The sequence below is a fragment of the Rattus norvegicus genome, chromosome 9, assembly GCF_021556685.1.
Source record: "Rattus norvegicus strain SHRSP/BbbUtx chromosome 9, alternate assembly SHRSP_T2T, whole genome shotgun sequence".
Classification (NCBI taxonomy): Eukaryota; Metazoa; Chordata; class Mammalia; order Rodentia; family Muridae; genus Rattus; species Rattus norvegicus.
Genome location: NC_141542.1, coordinates 7818487 through 7839630, shown reverse-complemented (window position 1 = coordinate 7839630; position 21144 = coordinate 7818487). Strand labels below are relative to the sequence as shown.

General features: G+C 42.2%; 1 protein-coding gene across 4 annotated transcripts; it reads right to left on the bottom strand.

Annotated features, from left to right (window-relative positions):
* Window positions 1-4011: 4011 nt before the first annotated feature.
* LOC134480527 (uncharacterized) lies at window positions 4012-20846 on the bottom strand. 4 transcript variants are annotated; one of them, XM_087568250.1, is made up of 7 exons: window positions 20396-20614; window positions 15225-15492; window positions 13575-13709; window positions 10844-11003; window positions 9371-9502; window positions 8518-8701; window positions 4012-4804 (listed from the first exon to the last, which is right to left on the bottom strand). In XM_087568250.1, exons 5-7 carry the CDS (start codon window positions 9460-9462, stop codon window positions 4799-4801), a joined length of 282 nt encoding a protein of 93 aa, XP_087424376.1. In that variant the 5' UTR covers window positions 9463-9502; window positions 10844-11003; window positions 13575-13709; window positions 15225-15492; window positions 20396-20614; the 3' UTR covers window positions 4012-4798. The 4 variants fall into 4 exon arrangements, with proteins under 4 accessions (XP_087424376.1, XP_087424375.1, XP_087424377.1 ...); XM_087568249.1 differs by lacking the exon at window positions 13575-13709 and having other exon boundaries at window positions 20396-20846; XM_087568251.1 differs by lacking the exons at window positions 13575-13709; window positions 15225-15492 and having other exon boundaries at window positions 20396-20546.
* Between the last annotated feature and the right edge of the window lie 298 nt (window positions 20847-21144).

Genomic DNA, 21144 nt, shown 5'->3' with positions numbered 1-21144 from the left:
CTTTACTTTTATACTTCAGAGTCCAAAGCTCCGAGGTCAGATAATTGCATTTTCCTGTGAAGCTCTAATGATAAGTGACATGGGCAAAACTGCCAGGCAGTGGCCAGAAAGAATCAAGTTAACCCTTAGCTCATTAATTCCACTACCTTTCTATTCCTTGTACATGACTCTCAGAAGAGTTCCAGTAGTTTGGCGTAGTTTACTAGTATATTATTTTATATATTCTATACTTCCTTATCCAGTAACCAGTCTAAAATATTATGTAAAACTTATGTCCTAACTTCAATAAATTTTCCCTTGTTAGGGTCCCAATATTGGCTCTAATTCATTTTCTAATAATTTCTTCAAGCTTTCTTTGCAAGTCAAACCTTGAACTGGAACTGCAATTGTGCAGTTATCACACTTTTTCCAAGATGAGAATACACAGTATGCACCTGGGCTGCTAGGGCTGTGCTGTGCTGTGCCCCTATGCATCAATTTCCAATTGTCTAAAATCATAACATCAAGGAACATCTAGTTTCACAGAACTCACCGGAGCAGAAGGAGAAAGAAGTAGGAAAGTCAGACATAATAGAATAATTGTGCACACCAGGGCCAACTGATAGGCAGTCACAAACAAATGAAATCTATACAGCCGTTGTCCAGGGCTCAGGTTTGGAGAAATGGAAACAACCAGTTTTTACAAAGAGCTACTGCGGGCTACTGAGATGTCTCCATCCTGGACTACTGCAGGCAGCCTCTTATTTCAGATGGTGGGGCCATGAGGGATGTGTCACCTGCTTCTCAGGGTTCCAGAAGCCACCCTAATTTACAAGGAGCTGCTGCAGGCTTCTGAGATGTCTCCATCCTGGCCTACTGCTGACAGTCCCTGTCATGTATGTTGTCCCCAGCATTAGCCAGAGCAAGCAGACAACAAGAGGAGGTCAAAGCGAAACAGACTGGAAAATATCACTATGCAGACGATAGGATAGTATACTTGAAACACCCCAAAAGTTACACCAGAGAACTCATAAGCCTGATAAACAACTTCAGCAAAGTGGCTGGGTATAAAATTAACTCAATCAATCATTAGCCTTCCTCTACACAAAAGATAAACAAGATGAGAAAGAAATTCAGGAAATGACAACTTTCATAATAGTCCCAAATAATATAAAAATACCACGGTGTGACTTTTATCAAGCAAGTGAAAGATCTGTGTGACAAGTACTTCCAGTGTCTGAAGAAAGAAATTGACGAAGATCTCAGAAAATGGAAAGATCTCCCATGCTCCTGGGTTGGCGGGATGAAGATAGTAAAAATGGCCATTTTTCCCAAACTGACCTACAGATTCAATGCAATCCCCATCAAAATTCCAATCCAATTGTTTATAGGGTTAGACAGAACAATTTGCAAATTCATTTGGAATAACAAGTAACCCAGGATAGCTAAAACTATCCTCAACAATAAAAGAACTTCCCTGGGAATCACCATCCCTAAACTCAAGCAGTATTACAGAGCATTAGTGATAAAACTTGTATGGTATTGGTACAGAGACAGACAGATAGACCAGTGGAATAGAATTACAGACCCAGAAATGAACCCACACACCTATGGGCACTTGATTTTTGACAAAGGAGCCAAAACCATCCAGTGGAGAAAAGATAGCATTTTCAGCAAATGGTGCTGGTTCCACTGGAGGTCAGCATACGGAAGAGGACAAATCATCCCCTTCTTATTGCCCTGGACAAAGCCTAAGTCCAGGTGGATCAAGGACCTCTACATCAAACCAGATACACTCAAACTAACAGAAGCAAAAGTGGGGAAGAATCTCGAACACATGGACACTGGAATAATTCCTGAACAAACCATGAATGGCTTATGCTCTAAGAACAAGAATAGAGAAATTGGACAAAGCTTCTGTAAGGCAAAGGACACTGTCGTTACGAGTAAACATCAAACAACAGATTGGGAAAAGACTGTAACCAATCCTACAACTGATAGAGGGCTAATATCCAAAATATACAAAGAACACATGAAGTAGGACTTCATGTAGGGAGACTAATAACCCTATTAAAAATTGCAGTTCTGAGCTAAACAAAGAATTCACAGCTGAGGAACATGGAATGGCTGAGAAGCACCAAAAGAAATGTACAACATCTTTAGTTATAAGGGAAATGCAAATCAAAACAACCCTGAGATTCCACCTCACACCAGTGTGAATGGCTAAGATCAAACACTCAGGCAACAGAAGATGCTGGAGGGATGTGAGCAAGAGGAACACTCCTCCATTGTCGGTGAGATTGCAGCCTGGTACAACCATTCTGGATATCAGTCTGGAAGTTCCTCAGAAAATTAGACATTGCAGTAGCTGAGGCCCAGCTATACCTCTCCTGCACATATATCCAAAAGATGCTCCAACACACAACAAGGCACACGCTCTACTATGCTCATAGCAGCCTTATTTATAATCGTCAGAAAATGAAAAGATTCCAGATGCCCTTCAACAGAGGAATGGAAACAGAAAGTGTGGTACATCTACACAATGGAGTACTACAGAGATATCAAAAACAATGACTTGATGAAATTCATAGACAAAGAGAATAAATTAGAAAATATACTCCTGAGTGAGTTAACACTATCACTGAAATACATACATGGTATGCACTCGTTGATGAGTGGATATGAACCCAAATGCTCAAATTCCCCAAGATTCACAGACCAAATGAAATTCAGGAAGGATGACCAAAATGCTGATGCTTCACTCCTTTCTTTAAAGGAGAAGAAGATTCCCAATTGAAGGGATAGGGAGGCCAAATTTAGAACAGAGTCTGGAGGAATGGCCATTCAGAGTCTACCACACGAGTGTCCTATACATATAAAGCCTTCAAACTAGATAAGGTGGATGAAGCTAAGAGGTGCAGGCTGACAGGAACTGGATATAGATGTCTCCTGAGAGGCACAGCCAGATCATGTCAAATACAGGGGCGAATGCTAGCAGCAAACCATTGAACTGAGAAGTGGACCTCAGTTGGAGGAATTACAAAAAGACTGAAAGAGCTGAAGGGACTTGCAACCCCATAAGAACAACCATGCCTGCCAAGCAGAGTTCCCAGAGACTAAACCACAACCCAGTCACTATACAGGGACTGTGCCATGGCTCCTTCTGCATGTGTATCAGAGGATGGTCTTCTTGGGCACAAATGGAATGAGCAGCCCTTGGTCTTGCCTAGTCTGGGAAAGTGGATGGAGGTGAAGGGAATATCTTTGTAGAAGAGGGGAGGGGGATGATATTCGGACTTAATTCTGGAAAACAAGGAAGGAATAACATTTGAATTCAAAATGAAAAATATCCAATTAAAATTCAACAACAAAAAAAATGGTGTTGAGAGCTCAAATCAAAAAAGCCACAATCAGGAAACAGAGAATTGTATGCCTATGGTTTTCTTCAAGTATGCTCAGGGCCCGGGTTGGTTCTGGGCCCAGACTGGACCAAGCAGGTTCCTGCCGCTGACTGCTCCTCTATTCCTGTTTCCAGAGGCAGCATGCAGATTAATATTGGGCCAGAGATGTGGGCAGAGCTGGGCAGAAGTGTCTTTCTGTCCTGTGGTCTCAGGATTATCTGCATTCCTGGGTGTTCAGCACTCTCCACCCCGGGATATTGGTGCAGGTTTTCTGATTGCTTTAAACTCACTTATACCATGTTTATATGTCCTGGGAGATATTACAGAAAAATTAATGTTTATCCTATTAATTTGTTCAACACTCTCATCCACGGAGTATAATTTAGAGGCAACTATATATTTGACAGCAAGAATACACAGTGGGTAATATATGCATGATGAACTTGAAATTCACAGAGTTGGGAACACAGTGAACAGTGACTGTGTAACTGCCTTTGAATCTCAGTCTGACTGGGATGTGATTTGATGCCCAGTCCCCATGAGAATGTAGAGATCCATCCCTCCCTGATAGCTGTGGGACTTCAGATGTTGACACTAATGATCAATAAAGAAGGTTCTTAAGAGTGAAGAGTTTGAGATTACTCCTTTATTGACCAGAATACATCCAATTTACTTGATAGTAACCAGATGCAGGTAGTCAATATATACAGTCTATATCCTTATCAAAATAGAAAAGCAAAGGAACAAAACAACAACACATAAATAACAAAACTTCAAATGAATAGGATTCCTCCAAACCAAGTAACCAAAATAATCAAAACTCAACCAAACTGTAAATAGAGGAATTGCACTAAGCATTCTTTTGCTGCTCCTTTTGCAGAATAGACTTATAGCCTGTGGCTTGCCTTGGAGACATAGTAGACAAGCAGTTACTGATGGTAATAATCTTTTCAAGTAGAGTGGATGTAGGTCGATTTTGTTGGAGTGGAGGCATTAAGGAAAAAGCCATCCAATACTGAGTATAAATGATATTACAGACTTTGTATCAAAGTCTTTCCAATGTTGTGAACTGATCTCCATGAAACTCTTCTGGATGACCCATCAGGACAAGTACAAATTTAAATGTGCACAGTCTTTCTGGATGACAAGCAGCGCTTGATTGATGTGCATCAGCACTTCTCTGGGTGCCTCCAAAAGTGCACACTTGCTGGAGAGAGGCGAGGTGAAAGTACGGCCTATTCACTCCAAAGAAGTTAAACTAAAGGAGGAAAATGCAGTCCACAATTGCTATGGACATTACAGATGAGATGCAATAGTGGTGTATTTGCTGTGCACACTTTGTTCTCCTCCTGTAGCTCTTCTCTCCAAGGGAGATCTTGTTCTGGTCTGTGTCATGTTCGAGTTTCTGCTGGAGAATTTCAGACCTAGCAGAGAAAGGGAATAAAGGTTTATTGAGTGGTTGTCAATTCAGCTCTCCCTCTACCATCAGCTCTATTCAGTTGGACAATCCAGCATGTCCTGTCAGCTGAGGTCAGTCCCTGCATCCCCAAGTGTCATAGAGTACCTGGACTTGGATTTATATCTCAGCTTTTAAAAACTGCTAGAATTTGAACTGTGGACTATGCACTGTACTGGAATTAAGAGAAAAATGAGCATATTTTGTCACTGGTCCAGGTTTATTATGTTGAATAATAACTTGTAGCTGGATCTGAATCTGATTTCAAGAATGGTATGAGCAACCTAGAATACCATGTGGATTCCTTCTGGAGAACATGGCCAGAATTGTGGTGAAAGTTCTGATTATGTTAGCACTGAAGGAACCTGCCTGGGTTCAATTTGTAACCACTGAATCTGCAAATACACAGAGAAGCCATCTCACTTCAAATCCATGCTCACGGCACAGATCCTGTAATCACTGAGAATGTGCACCATGCAAATCCTCACAGCATACACAAGGAACAGTAAAGTTCATTGTGATGGAGATACATAACAGCACCCCTGTAAGACTATGGTTATTATAATGCAATTTGTGGGACAACAGAAGAGAAAATGTCCTCAGATCTTATCAGAGAGTTAACAAGAAGAAAGAAGTACAAAATACAAAGAAATCCTGAGGATTATACATATTGTATCATGGAAAAAATTCACATAAACTGAACCAGAACAATACTCTGGGTAGTTCTTTAGGAGACTGAAGGTGAAAACCTTGTCAGTGGTCAGCCATCCAAAAAGGATAGTTATATAGGGACAGGAAATCCAATTGGCTTCTGCCAGTCTGTGTTCCTACCTGATCTCAAAAATATCAGAATGCTTCTACAATGTTCCTCCCAAGCCACTTTCCTGGTTGATCGGTTCTTTCTGCTTCAGAATGTCCTGCATTCTTTCCTCTAATCCTTCCCTATTCTGGTCATCAGATGAGTGTACTGTCAATGGAAGCATGCATGCATGTGTGCACACACAAACACACACACAGACACACAGACACACTAATACTAACTCGCAAACACACAAGCCATTTGTGTTTATACAATATAAACATAGTACATTGCAGTGTTTGCTTTCCCTTTTAATGCTTAATATAATGATTCCCCAGGATACTCTGGAGGCATAAAAACAAATGTTGAGTGGGTTATGAACATAGTGGTCATAGCCTATAGATAGCTCATTCAGTGATGTGCTGTCCTCCCATAAAACGACATAGAATCAGGGTTCTTTCCCTATTACCAATCTGGCTTATCAGGTTCCCAAGGCTGAGTAGAGCAGTCTTGTTTCCCAGCACATGATCATATGTTGGTGGTGGACTAGACTCCTGTTCTTTTTCACTGTTTCAGACTTTCCCCATAGAGTGCAGCTTCTTCTAATAGGAGCTCTCTTTACCATAGCCTGAGTGACCTCATGCCCAAAGCTATGCCCCCAGAATCATAGGAAATCTCCATAACCAGGATCCATATGAACAATTTTTCTACCTATAATGTGATTGTGTCACAGTTATTTGGAGTAAATAAATAAATGCATACATGGATTATCTCACACTGAGTCATAATCCATTGAAGGGCTCCAACCTCTCATACAGTTTCCATCCTTGGACCACTACAACCCAGATGTGCTCTAGTTGCTCTAGTTGGACACCTATTCTTTTCTCTGGGATCTCTGGGTCAACTAAAACTTCTGTTCCACTTAAAGAACATGGCTTCTCACAGGCCTTTCTGATCGTCCACTAACAGACCCGTCTGAATTTCATCATTTCTCCTGACTCCATTGAGGCTGAAATTAACTGAGAGATAATGATGTTGATTGACAGCACTTGCAGAATGCTACACAGATAGCATATAGGAGGGCTTTAGATTATCTGTGCACCAAAGGGGCTCCTGAAACTGCCCTATTCTTGCACCACAGCATAGCTATGGGGCTTTTGCTGGATGACGATACAACTCCAAGCAACTCAAATTCTCAATGAATAAAATCCAAGCCAAACTCCCAGGGGAAGCTGTAGTGTGCCAAGGTAGCTGGAAAGAAATGGTAGCAGGCAATGTGGAAAGCAACCTTGGAGAAGACACAGTGAGTGACACAACCTTCCAGTGGGCTTTGACAATTCACAAAGAACAGAGAAGGATCATAAATCAATGGATTTTATAAAGCAGCCCCCCCTTACCTCCATGTACTCCATTCCTTTGATGTGCTCCAAAGGATTTCCATGCAGACCAGTCATTTTTCCCTAATCACTTGAAAATCTAACTTTACACGTGTTTTGGGTTCTTTTGCTGTACAGAGGTAGGTGGAGATTCCAAGTGATTGGTATGCTATATTTGATATTCATGGAGGCAAAGTGAACTCTTAGATTCTTTTTCTCATGAAACATGGCAATAGAGACTCACCTGTGCAATTATGCACAGGGAAACACACACACACACATACATACACACACACACACATACACACACAGACACAAAAGAACCCATACTAGAAACACTTGAAAAATCATCCAGAATTAAACCCACAACATGAGCATAAACATGCTGAGCCACAGCTGGTACACACAAACACACACACACACACACACACACACACACACACTCACACACACACAGAGTCACATATAAACACTCACACACACACTCACACACAGTCACACACACATACACACACTCACACACACATACACCCACTCAATCACACATACTCTATCACACACACATACAGACACACACACAAACAAGCACAAACAGACACATACATACACACACACACACACACACACACACACACACACACACATACCCCAAAAATCGCAAGTCGGCAGAAAACAATGAAGATCCCATCGTACTGGAGGAACAACATAATATAGATATTCAAAGGAAGTATTTTAAGAGAGAATCACTACTCAGCCATTTTTCCCGAGAGGAACAAAAAGGCCTAGATAGCACTCTTCTTGATGAGAATGGGGGTAGATAACTCTGTTCTTGAAGTCTCAAATCTCTCATGCCAATTGTCAGGTTTTGAGAACACCTTTCCACATCCCTGCTTTTCCAAGCATCTACAGAGTATAAGGTCAAGATATGAACTCTCCAGCAACACTCGAACAAAACAGGACTAACATGCTGCTCCTCAGGCTCTGTCAGGTACCCATGATTTAGGAAGCATGAAGAGATGGTCTTGATATACAGGGAAAATGGGGGAGAAAGAAAAAATACACCAAAAGATGACAATGACAACCATTTCTTTGGCATTTCCACCAGGCTCTCCTCCTTCTAAACTATTTAGTTCCTGGAATCTCACAGGACCCCTGTAAAGAAAATGGGCTCTGGGCTTTTGCTTCATCCCTCAAAGCCCTGCTCTAGTCTAAAGAGGGGCTCCCACATAGCACCCTCCACACATATGGCATGTAGTGCTGTGCTGTGTGATCAACCTATCTCCCTTAATAAACTGCAGATTCTCGAAGAGCAGGAGCATTTGCTTTCCAAACATGCAGTTTCTTGAAGAGGGGCTATTTCCACAGAAAGCCTTGTAAACCATCACATAAATGAACACTTGGATGAGACCTAGGTCAGGACATAGATCCATCAATAGACAGTTACATTGGTTTGTCTATGGTTATGGTGAGACATGAGGACAACCTGACCCTGAGCCCTAACCCTACCTGCTGTTGCTTGGCACTGGGGTCACAGATGTTCATTTCGGCCTCTTCACAGAACCCCTTTGTCTCCACAGAAGATGCTGGCCGTTCAGTCTGCTCCACCAGCAGTTCTCTCTTCTCATTCAGCAAAATCTGTATATTGTTCTTCAATTGAGCTTGTTCACGCAGGAGCTGGGAGTGCCTGACGCTGAACCACAAACAAAAAATGGTAAATCCCAGCCAGCTTCTATTTGCCTGTCACTCCTGCAAGTACAATCATCCCTTCAAGGGTCCTCATCCTCAGAAATCCCCAGAATAGAGCCACACTATGCAGGTTAGCACCAATTAGAGGAGGTAAAATCCAGAATCCACATTCCACATGAATCAAAGTACTTCTGAAAATCCTGACACTAAGACGGTTTATATAAATCAAGGAAGAAGAGATGGTCCATAAGGGAGCTCATATGTCCATAGTATGCTGAAACCATCTGCAAGTAGAGGTCAAATCCCCTCTGAGGGAGGATAGAAGACCCAATAGCTATACAGTCTTTCCATGTGTTTCTCATGGATCACAGATCTTTAAAACTCCTGTCAGAGTCCTAGAGATTCAGAGTTGATTGATATTCCCATCATGGTGCAAACCTTTTCTATCTAGAGGATCCTTAATGGGGAAAATAACAATTGGAGGGTCTTCTACACCCTTCACATGTACGACAACTGAGTCCAAGAGCTACAAATCTAAGACCCTTGCCAGGAGGCAGGCTTCTTATTAAGAGTCAGACACCATGGAACCAGAGCCCTGACTTTGGTTCAAAGTCATACAGGACAGAAGCATTCCCTGCCTAGTGCTGGGTTCTCATCTCTGTCAGCGACTCACCGGTAAGAACTGTTCACTTGTATGAGCTCCTTGTACCTCTCCATGGCATCACTTATTGAGTTGGTCATCATTTGCATAGCCATCATTCTCATCTCATGTTCGTATTGAAGTATTGGCAATTCGACATCCAGCCTGGGTTAGGTCATGGCCAAAGGAACAAATAATGTTTTGAACTCACGATTTCAGAATTAGGAGAAATGTAAATAAAAAATATATAATAAAAAAGTTCAAATTCAAGGAATGGTGGAAGGGAAGAAAGTGGCAAAGTCAAAAACCAGACCAAAACCCAAAAGTGAGACTCAATCCACAGAAAATATTTCCATGTAAATAAGCAAATTTTGTTTTGAAGTAAGGACTCCTTAAAAGCCTGGGGAGATATGGTTCTGCAAAGACTTACTATATAGGAGGGGGCAGAGCCTGAGAGCTGCCTGTTTGGAATAACAACTGTCAAGAATTTATTCCCACAGTGACCCTTTCTAGGTCACAATAAACCATCACTCGATAGTTAAAAAAATAAAAAACTAACGATCAAAGCAGGTAAAAAAGATTAGGTGAAAACAGACTGTTCTCTCAATTACTTAAACCCAGTATATAGCACATACTTGCTCCTTTGAAGTAGTTGTACTGATTAAACTTATTATCCTGGGCACAGGAGAACAGAGTCACGGTACCAATTGGAGGGACCTGACCTTCAAGAGCTGGCCAGGTGAGCATGATGGAATTGACTAGTTCAGGAAGAAGATTCCTCCAGTCTGTGCCACAGCTTTGGGCCCAAGAGAAAGCTGTGATGACATTTCTCTTGTTTTGAAAGCAGGTATACTCAATCCTTGGTTTCTATGGTTACATGAATTCTCAGAGGGCATAACTAAGTTTGACAGGGAAGAGAATTTATAGCACCTCCTCCCCTCAGGAGAGTCCTGGGTGCCACCAAGGTATACAGAAGGAGCAAAGTGCTCTGTTGATCAATGTGGGCCTCCACGTACTCATCACTATCATGACCTGCAAACTGTTGGTCAAACAAATCCTCAGACCCCATCAAAGGTCCCAGACGTCCTGATCCTGATTAAAACACCAACAAATACATCCACATATATACATACCAACCCATATCCAAACACATTTAGAATGCCAACTACATCCATGGAGGTGCCATAGAATCAGTGTATAATGAACAAATTCGGAGGAAAGAGTGATGACGTGCAGGCATTTCATTCACACACACAGTTGCAGCAAGTGTGACCAGGTCCTTCTAGCTGCTGACAGAACCAATGCCTCTCAAACCACCTCAGGTTCAACTACAAAACAGGTTAACCCTAAACACACACAGCACCTAGCTTATCTCACAAGGTAATGCCTGCCAAGGCTCCTTAAAATCCAGGATGAGAGGTGAAACTCTCTCGAGCTATGAGGAAATCTCGGGTTAGCAGAAAGAGAGCACAAGAATGTGAACAGGTTACTGGGCATAATGACTACCTGTGGTCCCAATCATCATAGATATAAAGGTCCAGGATTTGATAAAGTTCATCCCTCTCGAATTGACACTTCTGGATTTCAAATTTGAGTTCCTCCAGTTCCTTTAGAAGCTCCTCTTGCTTACTGATGACACTTTGGGATGATGCCTTCCTACCAAATCCTGTAGATAGATAAACCCAAGTGAATTTGCATATTTGATGGCCCATGGGCAGAAAACATCATTCTGAATCCCAAAAGGAGGTTGAGGAAGGGGAAATAGTAGAGACTGGGTGAATCCCTGAAAGAGCAGAAAAGCTTTCTTAAAGGTGGATTTTTAAGCTATGTCCCTCTTCCCAACCTCTAATGCCATACACGTGCCACACTCACTATTACAGGACCCCTCACCCGGAGTGTATAACCTGACTGATACATAAACACCTGGGACATTGTTATCTCATATCAGATGTGGTGCAGTTAATCCTGGAGTTCATAATGCTTAGCACCATCAAGCTCTAATCATCTGTGTTCCAGTCCAAAGTGTCTGCGCACTCAATTCATGACTAGGGGTGCATCCTTCCTTGTTCTCGCCATCAGAGACTTATGTAACGTACAGTAATCTAGAGGATGAAGTGCTTCAACTCCCAACCATGGATGCTCACATTGTTAATCTCACAGTGCCTCCTCCTGCCATTCATTGACACTCACAGTTAAAAAGCTTCAAGAAAAGACACTGAAGGCTTACCACTTTCTGCCTTTCTCTCAAATTAAAGATCAGAAACTCCTGCTTCTTGGTTTGCCTTTGAGAAATCCCAAGGCTCCTGCTTGTAAGGCCTAGTCTTAGAAGGCACATCTCAAACCTACCTCCTTGAGGATGTTCCCCAACTCTGCCTAGGACTCACCAAGCCTTCCCCAGAATGATTTCCTCCTTCCTGTTTCACCAGAGAGGGGGTCAGCTTCCCTCTGACCTGGTGTGGTCTCTCCTTGATCTCCCCTTTCCTTCCGAAATAGCCTGAGCAGCTGGCGAAACATGCCTGCTTGTGAACCCAAAGGGAACTGAAGAAATATCCCAAAGGCAGTTGGTGTCACCACAACACTGGTGACATCACAGAAGATTCTAGGGATCTCTTAGATACAAAAGATTGTCCAGTGAAGGGCTTACTGATGATGTCACTGGGAAGTTCTAAGGCCTACCTACTAACCAACTCTCTCCAAAGTGATGAATTTCTGTGGAGATCCTTTCCTCCAGTCTCCCATGTGTTACTGGGATTACCATTTGGCAACCTCTATTTCAAAGCTAGATGTTTCTCTCTGCTTCATTAGAAGTCATCATTGCTTTTGCTGGGGAGAGTTGCTTACAACCCTGAATTCGAGAACAGATTTTTCTTAGCACCCAAATCTCTCGGGGCCAAGGAGGGGGCAGTTTTTTCTTAAAAGTAAATCTACTATCCGTGGCAATGCATGTGACACACATTTCGATTCCTAAGCTTTTCCCTTTTTGTGGAGGCCAATATGTTTCTTCTATACCTCTGAATATATAAAACCGAGAAATAGTTGATTAGTGTGCAGTCCTTGACAGCTGACATTGTTTCCAATTACATATCCATGTATTTCACAAAATCAATGGTCTATAATCCTATTTTTTTTTTTGCAATCAAAACTCCTTTTTCTTGGGAACATAGGGACCAACTACAGGGCATATATAAAATAATAAATTTCTTTCCCTTTTATATATTAAGTAGGGCATCCTCCCTTTCTCAAATATAACAAGACAATTAAATTGGACGTCAGTGAGCAAATGTCAACTTGGAGCTTGTGTTACTACATTGTAACCACATAGCCATCACTTCTCCAATATCATTCTTCCTGAATAGGCAAGTCTAGGCATAAGAATATTGGGGGCTGCACCATGATCCTTTACTCCTACCAAACATAAGAATCAGGAGGATGGGAAGGGAGTGGAATGGCCTGAGTTCAGGTTGAACCTCAATTTTAATGGGTCCATAAGTTCAGGAGGGAGTCCATTTGTCAGTGTGATATATGGATTCTGTCTTCTTATCCTAGGTGTTATAATTCCACCTGAATGTGTGCTATACTGCCACCCTACCTCACAGATGTGAGAGTGAAAATCATGTATGACCTTTCTGGGAAGAACTCTGCCTTTTACTACCATCTACACTTATACAACATCACTTTACAAAGCTCAGAAGAGAGGAGTGCAGATGTGCACCCCTTAGAAGTTGAGGATCTTTTCTTCTAATTAAGGCACTTGTTTTTCCTATGTAATTTTTCCCTTGCTCTTTTACTAATGGTGTCTGACTTCTTTCCTGGCCTGAGGTAAACTGGAGTCCAATCTTTTGGATTACTGAACCTTCTATTTTTGAGATGACAGGCCCACCAAGGGTCCTACTGCATACAGAAGGTATGAATAAGTCCCATGGGCTGGAGTAAGTTAAAAACGTCTGTGACAACAAAGAACTGATTAAGAAAACAAGAGACCAGCTGCTCATCAAGCTCACAGTTGTATGATAGTAAGAAAATGTGAATAGGGCATCAAGTGAAAAGATAAATTAATTAGGAGGTCACAGGCCTAGAAGGGTTATCCTTTACTCTCAGTGGAGCTGCCATTCTTTCTGTCATTGCTCGCCCTCTGCCACAGGACCAGAGACTTCCCCGAACAACTGGCTGGCCTTGCCAAAGACCTGGAAGGGCTTCTCCCTGTAGAATAGGACATGTACAGTCCATGAGGACTCACCAAGAGGTCTCCTCCACACAGGTTCCTTGCTGTCAAAGGAAAATGTTCCTGCAGAATCCTGCCATGGCAGCAGGAATTTCAACCTGGCTGCTCTTGGTTCAGCTCACTGGATGCAGGCCTGAGGCCCAGGGGTATCTGGGGAAAGAAGCAGCACGCACTACCTCACAGCTCTCTCGCAACTGCTAGGACTGTGATGGGATTTTTGTTTCTTTGTGTGTTTATTAGAAATACCTACAAAGCTGATTAAAGATGTAACATGCCTTCATACCCAGCATGCAGAATGTTTTTAAATCGTTGTTGTTCCTGTTTTATGTTTGGATTTTGTTTTTTAATCCCCTCAGGAAATTTCCCTGTGCTTAGAATGTTAAGCACATGCTCGGGAGGGATCAATTATTCAAGTTAGGCAAAGCTTTTGTTCTCACCATCCACTCCACAGATGATGCCATTTCTTACTTTCAAATAAGAAAACAGTCATAGAGAAGTAAATTAACCTATAAGCTATCACAGAAGAAACACATCGTGATTGTGGAGCGGCACCCCAGCATTTTGTATTTCCTAAATTATTTTTATTTTAAACCTTTTTTTTCCTTTTTCTTTTTTTTCTTTCTTTTTTTTTTTCTTTTTTTTCCGGAGCTGGGGACCGAACCCAGGGCCTTGCGCTCGCTAGGAAAGCGCTCTACCGCTGAGCTAAATCCCCAACCCCTATTTTAAACTTTTTTATTGGATTTTTTTGGGTACATTTCATCTTTTTTAAATCCTTAAAGGTATCTTTTATTCCTCTCCTGACATTTACAAGGTGGAATTTCACATGTAATTGTTAGTCCAGATAGTTTGGTCAATGGCTTAGATATCACCTTGGCCTAGTTTCCTTGGCATAAGCTGTGTTAGAAGCAGGCTCAAAGGTTCAGGACTCAACAAATAATGAATTCCACTACATCTGGATCCCTAGATTCACACCCAGGAAGGGACTGTATTTCCATTCACTATTTAAAAAAAAAGATGCAGTTCAGTAACATGTAAAAAATTTCTCACGTATATTAAAGTATTTACCATGGTCACACAGTTTTTCAAATACCTGGCATTCATCTTTTTCCAAATCCTAAAATTTCTTTCTTATTCACATTTTCTTTTTTTTATTATCTAAGTATTATCATTTTTTAAAATTTTAGTTTTTTTAATAGATATGTATTTTTTATTCAAACGTTATTCCCTTTCCTAGCTTTTGTTCCATAAGCCACCCTGCCGTGCCCTCTCCCATATGTATGGTCCCCCAATCCACGGCACTTAGAAACCCCTTCCTGGACATTCCCCTTCACTGAGGGTCCCACCTTGTTAAGAACAAGGGCTTCCCCTTCCACAGGTGCCCCAACAAGGCTATTCTCTCCTACATATGCAGTTTGACCCCTGGATCAATCCATGTATAGTCTTTTGCTAGTGGTTTATTTGGATGGCATTGCTGTTCTTATGGGGTTACAAGCCCTTCAGCTCTTTGAATCCTTCCTCTAATTCCCATAAAGGGCGTCCTGTTCTCAGTTCAGTAGTTTACTGTCAGCACTGACCTCTTTATTTGACATGCTCTGGATGTGTCTCTCAGGGGAGATGTATATCCGGTCCCTTACAGTAAGCACTTTTTAGCTTCATCAATCTTACCTAGTATTGGTGGCTGTATATATATGGGCCACATGTGGGGCAGACTCTGAATGGCTGTTCGTCAGTCTCTGCTTTAGATTTGGCCTCCATATCCCCTCCTATGGATATTTTTGTTCCCCATTTTAAGAAGGAGTGGGAGCATCTGCACTTTGGTCATCCTTCTCCTTGAGTTTCCTGAGATCTGTAGATTGCATCTTGGGTAATTCGACGTTTTGGTCAATATCCACTTATCAATGAGTGCATACTGTCAAAGAGGGGTGCTGAGTACCTGGAAGAGAATGGGGGACAAGAGATGTGAAGAAGGACTCCAAGACAAGAGTCTGGTCAAGGTGACAATTTTGTTTTTCCCCAAGGCTGAATTTGTACCATAAAATGGGTCACAGAGAGAGGAGAGAAGTAAGAAACATTTACCCACGCCAAGGACACAATATTAATGTGGTCAGGGATTCGGCTGATGTTGACAGGTTGTCAGAAAGGTCACAGGTTTGTAATATCTATTAGTCAGCAGGATGTTGGTTTTTCAGAAAGGTTACAGGTCATGACATTAGGTATCTTAACGTCACACGTTATCATATGATTATTCATCTTGACCACCACTTTTGTATTAGTCTTCTGCAGCTGGCTGGGGATTTTCCATGAACCCAGTCATACTTAATGTTAACCATAATAATAACATCAATAATGGAGGGCTTCAAGGCCATCGCTCCCAAGAGCATACCAAGTGTGTTTTTCTGTGATTGGATTACCTCACTGTGGATGATATTTTCCAGTTCTTTCCATTTGCCTATGAATTGAACTTAGTCATTGTTTTTGATAGCTGAGTGGTACTCCATTGTGTAGATGTACCACATTTTTTGAATCCATTCCTCTGTTGAAGGGCATCTAGATTCATTCCAGCTTCTGGCTATTATGAATAAGGCTGCTATGAACTTAGTGGAGCATGTGTGTTTGTTGTATGTTGGAGCATCTTTTGGGTATATGCCCAGGACAGGTATAGCTGTGTGCTCCGGTAGTGCAATGTCCAATTTTCTGAGGAACCTTCAGACTGATTTCCAGAGTGCTTGTACCAGTTTGCCATCCCAGCAACAATGGAGGAGTGTTCCTCTTTCTCCACATCCTCGCCAGCATTTGTTGTCACGTGAGCTTTTGAACTTAGCCATCCTGACTGGTGTGAGGTGGATTCTAAGCTTTGTTTTGATTTGCATTTCCCTGATGACTAAGGATGTTGAGTTTTTCTTTAGGTGCTTTTCAGCCATTCGATATTCCTCAGCTGAGAATGTTCTCTTCAGCTCCGAACCCTATTTACTAACAGGGTTGTTGGGCTCTCTGTACTCTAACTTCTTGTGTTTTGTGTATACTTTGGATATTAGCCCTCTATCAGATGCAGGATTGGTAAAGATTTTTTCCCAATCTGTTGGTTGCCTTTTTGTCCGAATGACACTGTCCTTTGCCTTACAGAAGCTTTTCAGTTTTATGAGGTTCCCCCATTTGTCGATTCTTGATCTTAAAGCATAAACCATTGGTATTTTGTTTAGGAAATTTTCCTTGGTGCTCATGTCTTTGAGACTCTTCCCTACTTTTTTTCTATTAATTTTAGTGTATCTGGTTTGATGTGGAGGCCCTTGATCCACTTGGACTTAAGCTTTGTCCAGGGTAATAAGAATGGGTCAACTTGCATGCTTCTACCTGTTGACCTCCAGTTGAACTATTTGTTAAAACTGCTATCTTTCTTCCATTGGATGTTTTAACTCCTTTGTCAAAGATCAAATGACCATAGGGGTGTGTGTTCATTTCTGTGTCTTCAATTATGTTCCACTGATCTGCCTGTCTGTATGACAATACCATACAAACTATTGCTCTGTAATACGGCTTGAGGTCAGAGATGGTGATTCCCCCAGAAGGTCTTTTATTGTTGAGTATAGTTTTTGCTATCCTGTGTTTTATGTTATACCAAATGACGGCGAATTGCACTTTCTACCTTTATAAAGAATTGAGTGGGAATACTGATGGTGGTGGCATTGAATCTGTAGATTGCTTTTTGCAAAATGGCCATTTTTTACCATATTCATCCTGCCAATCTATGAGCATGGGAGATCTTTCCATCTTCTGAGATCTTCTTCAATTTCTTCAGAGATTTGAAGTTCTTGTCATACAGATTTTTTACTTGCTTGGTTCAAGTAACAGCAAGTTATTTTATATTATTTGGGACTGTTGTGAAGGGTGTCATTTCCTTAATTTCTTTCTCAGCCTGTTTACCCTTTGAGTAGAGGAAGGCTACTGAATTGTTTGAGTTAATTTTATACTCGGCCAGTTTGCTGAAGTTGTTGATCAGGTTAAGTAGTTCTCTGGTGGAATTTTGGTGTTGCTTAAGTAGACTATCATATCATCTTCAAATATTAGTATTTTGACTTCATGCCTTCCAATTTTTATCCCTTTGACCTACTTTCATTGTTTGATTGCTATGGCTAGGACCTTAAGGACCATATTGAAAAAGTAGGGAAAGAGTGGGCAGCCTTGTCTAGTCCCTGATTTTAGTGGGATTCCTTCAATTTTCTCAGTTTAGTTTGATGTTAGCTACTGGTTTGATGTATTTTGCATTTTCTTATATTTAGATATGGGCCTTGAATTCCTGATATTTCCAGGACTTTATTAATGAAAGGGTATTGAATTTTGTCAAATGATTTCTCAGCATCTAATAAAGTGATCATGTGTTTTTTTTCCTTTGAGTTTGTTTATATGGTGAATTTCGTTGATGGATTTCTGTATATTAAACCATCCCTGCATCCTTGCCATGAATCCTACTTGATCATGATGGATGATTGTTTGGATGTGTTCTTGGATTCAGTTTGCAAGAATTCTATTGAGCATTTTTGCATCAATATTCATAAATCAAATAGGTCTGAATTACTCTATCTTTGTTGTATCTTTGTGTGGTTTAGGTATAAGAGTAATTGTGGCTTCATAGAAGGAATTTGGTACTGCTCTGCCTGTTTCTATAACTGGTAAGCCTAAAACCCCCTGTTCCTGAAAGTAACAGAACTTACAGAAAATACATACTTTCTTATCATTCCTCCTCCCCGATGGTCAGTGATTTATTGAGCACCTACTACGATCCTAGCACTGTGAATCTAAGGGTGTAATGGTGAATAAAAAACTTAATAAAAAGCTTCATTAAGGAATAAAGAATAATGAAACATAATTTTGAAACTCAGAGTTAAATATAAGCAATACCACCATTTCTTTAACTGGTGATTTCTGAAAAACTCATCATTTTTTCCATGGGCTCCTACAGTAATGACACTAAGCCTTGATTTTGTAAGACACAAATAGGCAACTCACACTTCATTCTTGGCTCTCAAAACTGTCAAAGGGAACAACACTGTTGCTGTCCATTGTGCTTCCCTATCAATCCTGCTAAGAATGGTAATACATTCCAGTCTTTTTAATGTGTAAACAGGCCACCACTTGAGGGGAAAGGTTATTACAATTACCCAAACCGGTATATTCTCTAAAATTTCCTATGGCATTTTACTGATATCACAATGCAAATTCACCACAAATATTTTTTTTCGGTGCTGGGGTTTGATCACCACAAATATTTAACCAATGAAAACAGAAATATTGAATAGCTCTGCAAATAGGATCAATGATCATATACACTTGAAAACAACTATCATGGAAAGATGACGTAATAGGAGAAAAGATACATCATTAAAAGGTACAGAAGCAGCAAAAAAGACACAACATTTCTTTGTTTAAAAGTTAGGTGATACACTTGATCTTTAAAGACAGACAATGTACTTGATCTTTAAGCCCTTCAACTGTGCCCTCTCCACATAGAAACTGCAGTAGATGACAATCTTTTGTAAGATTTATTTATTTATATGTAAGATAATGCATCTGTCTTCAGACACAACAGAAGAGGGCATCAGTACTCATTACAGATGGTTGTGAGCCACCACGTGGTTGCTGGCATTTGAACTCAGGACCTCTGGAAGAACACTTTGTGCTCTTACCCACTGAGCCCTCTCTCCAGCCCTCACAATGGCCTCTTACACAGCATCACAGTGGTCTATTTCACTAGATGGCTTCAGGGTGATAACAGAGAAACTTTCACAGTTCCTGAGCACTTCTGAGTTCAAACACCACCAGTGCCAACTCTGTGCTGTTGGCACATTCTGACCTGTCTCCTAAGGGTTGTCAGCCACAAAAGGGACGGGTTAGCCCCAGACAGCATTCACTGCCCTATCCTAAAAACCCCATCGATTCTGAAAAAACCACATTCCATGCTTGCTCCATATTTGAGGAAGCCAAATGGTTGATCTGGCTCAAGGCTCTACTTTTCTTAGCTCATCAACTTTCTTTTTCCACTTCTTGTCACAAGAAGTATTTTTTTTATGCTGCAACTACACTGCAATGTTTGAAGGAAACCACCATAAACTCTGGGTGTCACCTCTTGAAATTTAAAATTCACAAAACAATTCGTGGCTTTCTAATCAGCACCATGGAAAATAAACAAAAACAAGCAAAACCATTCCAAAGGAACTTGCTGATCTGGAGGCCTGCTCATAGCAGGCAGGAAAGAATTAAATTATGCAGAACTGTAATCTCTCAGAGCTTTGGAGGCTAAAAAAGAGGAAATCTCTGTTTATGTTCCCTTTCTCCGAGTAATGGAAGGAGGGTATTTTACATCCTCCAAATACAATCTCTTGCAAGGGGCAACCAATTACAAAGTAGATCAGAAGAAATCTATTAAATAATAATTCATTGCTTGAGGTTTTAAGGAAATATTTTCCCATGATCCCTGTCCTTTAATATACAATAGAAACATTACAGGGAGTGTGCCACCAGGCTAACCTGCCTCTGAAAAGCCTGTCCTGCCCTGGCAGGTACAGGCCATTTAATTCCAAGTCATCTGGAGAGGTGTGACAGCCCCAAGTTGCTCTGGGGATGTCAGAGCACAGCTGTCATGCACACTCCAAAGCACCTCTCCACTCTTTCCCAATGCCATAGGCTTTCCAATCCCTGTTTCAGCTCTCCATACATCCCTGAACCCTCCCTTCCCCTACCCAATGGGCTCACTTTGCATTGCCTCCTTTGCCACTGCTTTCCCAGGGCGGGGGTGGGGGGCCCAGAAGGAGCCTAAGGAGGGACGCGGGTCTCCTACCTACCTTGATGATGCTGCTCTTAAGGTGCAGCCCGCCCTGCTTGCGGCTTGCTGTCCCTGGGGAGCAGACCGGAGGTCGGGCCAGGGGTCCGCGCAGGCGCCAGGCCTCCAGGTCCCCTGGCAGGACTAGCCTCGGCTTCTTCCCTGGAAACTGCAGGGTGGAGTCGCCGTTGGAAACCCCGTCACTGTCTTAGCGCGCCCTCCCGTGGCCGAGGTGACCCCCAACGCCGTTACCGCCCCCTTCTCTGTCAGCTTCTTCCTATTTTTCTTTTCTTTTTTTTTCTTTTCTCTTTTTGTTCGCGACCTGGCGCCTGCGAAGAGCTCGTCTCCAAGAAGGAGGACATCGTGCAGGCAGATTCACCTCTGGGCCCTGCCGGGGTCGGAGAGGGAGAGAGAGGAGTCAGCTTGGGCGGCGGCGCCCCGGCTGCGGGCACCTGCGGAAGGAAAACTCGCCCAGGCACACGCGCTGCTGCGGGCGCCAAATATAACGCGAGCGCCCCGCCTCCTCAGGCCCCGCGCTCACCCAGGAGCTCCGCGTGCCCTGAGGCCCGGCTCGGGCGCGGTCGAGCGGCGGGGTGGGAAGGACACGTGTGCCCACTCCGGGGTGCAGGCAACACGGGAGGCGCGACACAGGGAGGCGCGTGGTGCGGAGCTCCCGGCTCCGCACAGGCCCATCAGTCCCCTCTCAGGGCTCGGCGGAGGCCGGGGCGGCTTCTTCCGGCCCCCAGGCCCATGGTGACCAACCCGCGGCCA

Bases quoted from the DNA above. Each gene is read 5' to 3' on its own strand.
- LOC134480527 (XM_087568252.1), bottom strand. From the start codon at position 11,851: ATGTTTCGCCAGCTGCTCAGGCTATTTCGGAAGGAAAGGGGAGATCAA. The intron at 9,503-10,843 runs GTAGTCATTATG...GACCTAACCCAG, and splicing joins TATGATGATTGGGACCACAG to GCTGGATGTCGAATTGCCAA. The intron at 8,702-9,370 runs GTGAGTCGCTGA...TTTGTGGTTCAG, and splicing joins CAAGTGAACAGTTCTTACCG to CGTCAGGCACTCCCAGCTCC.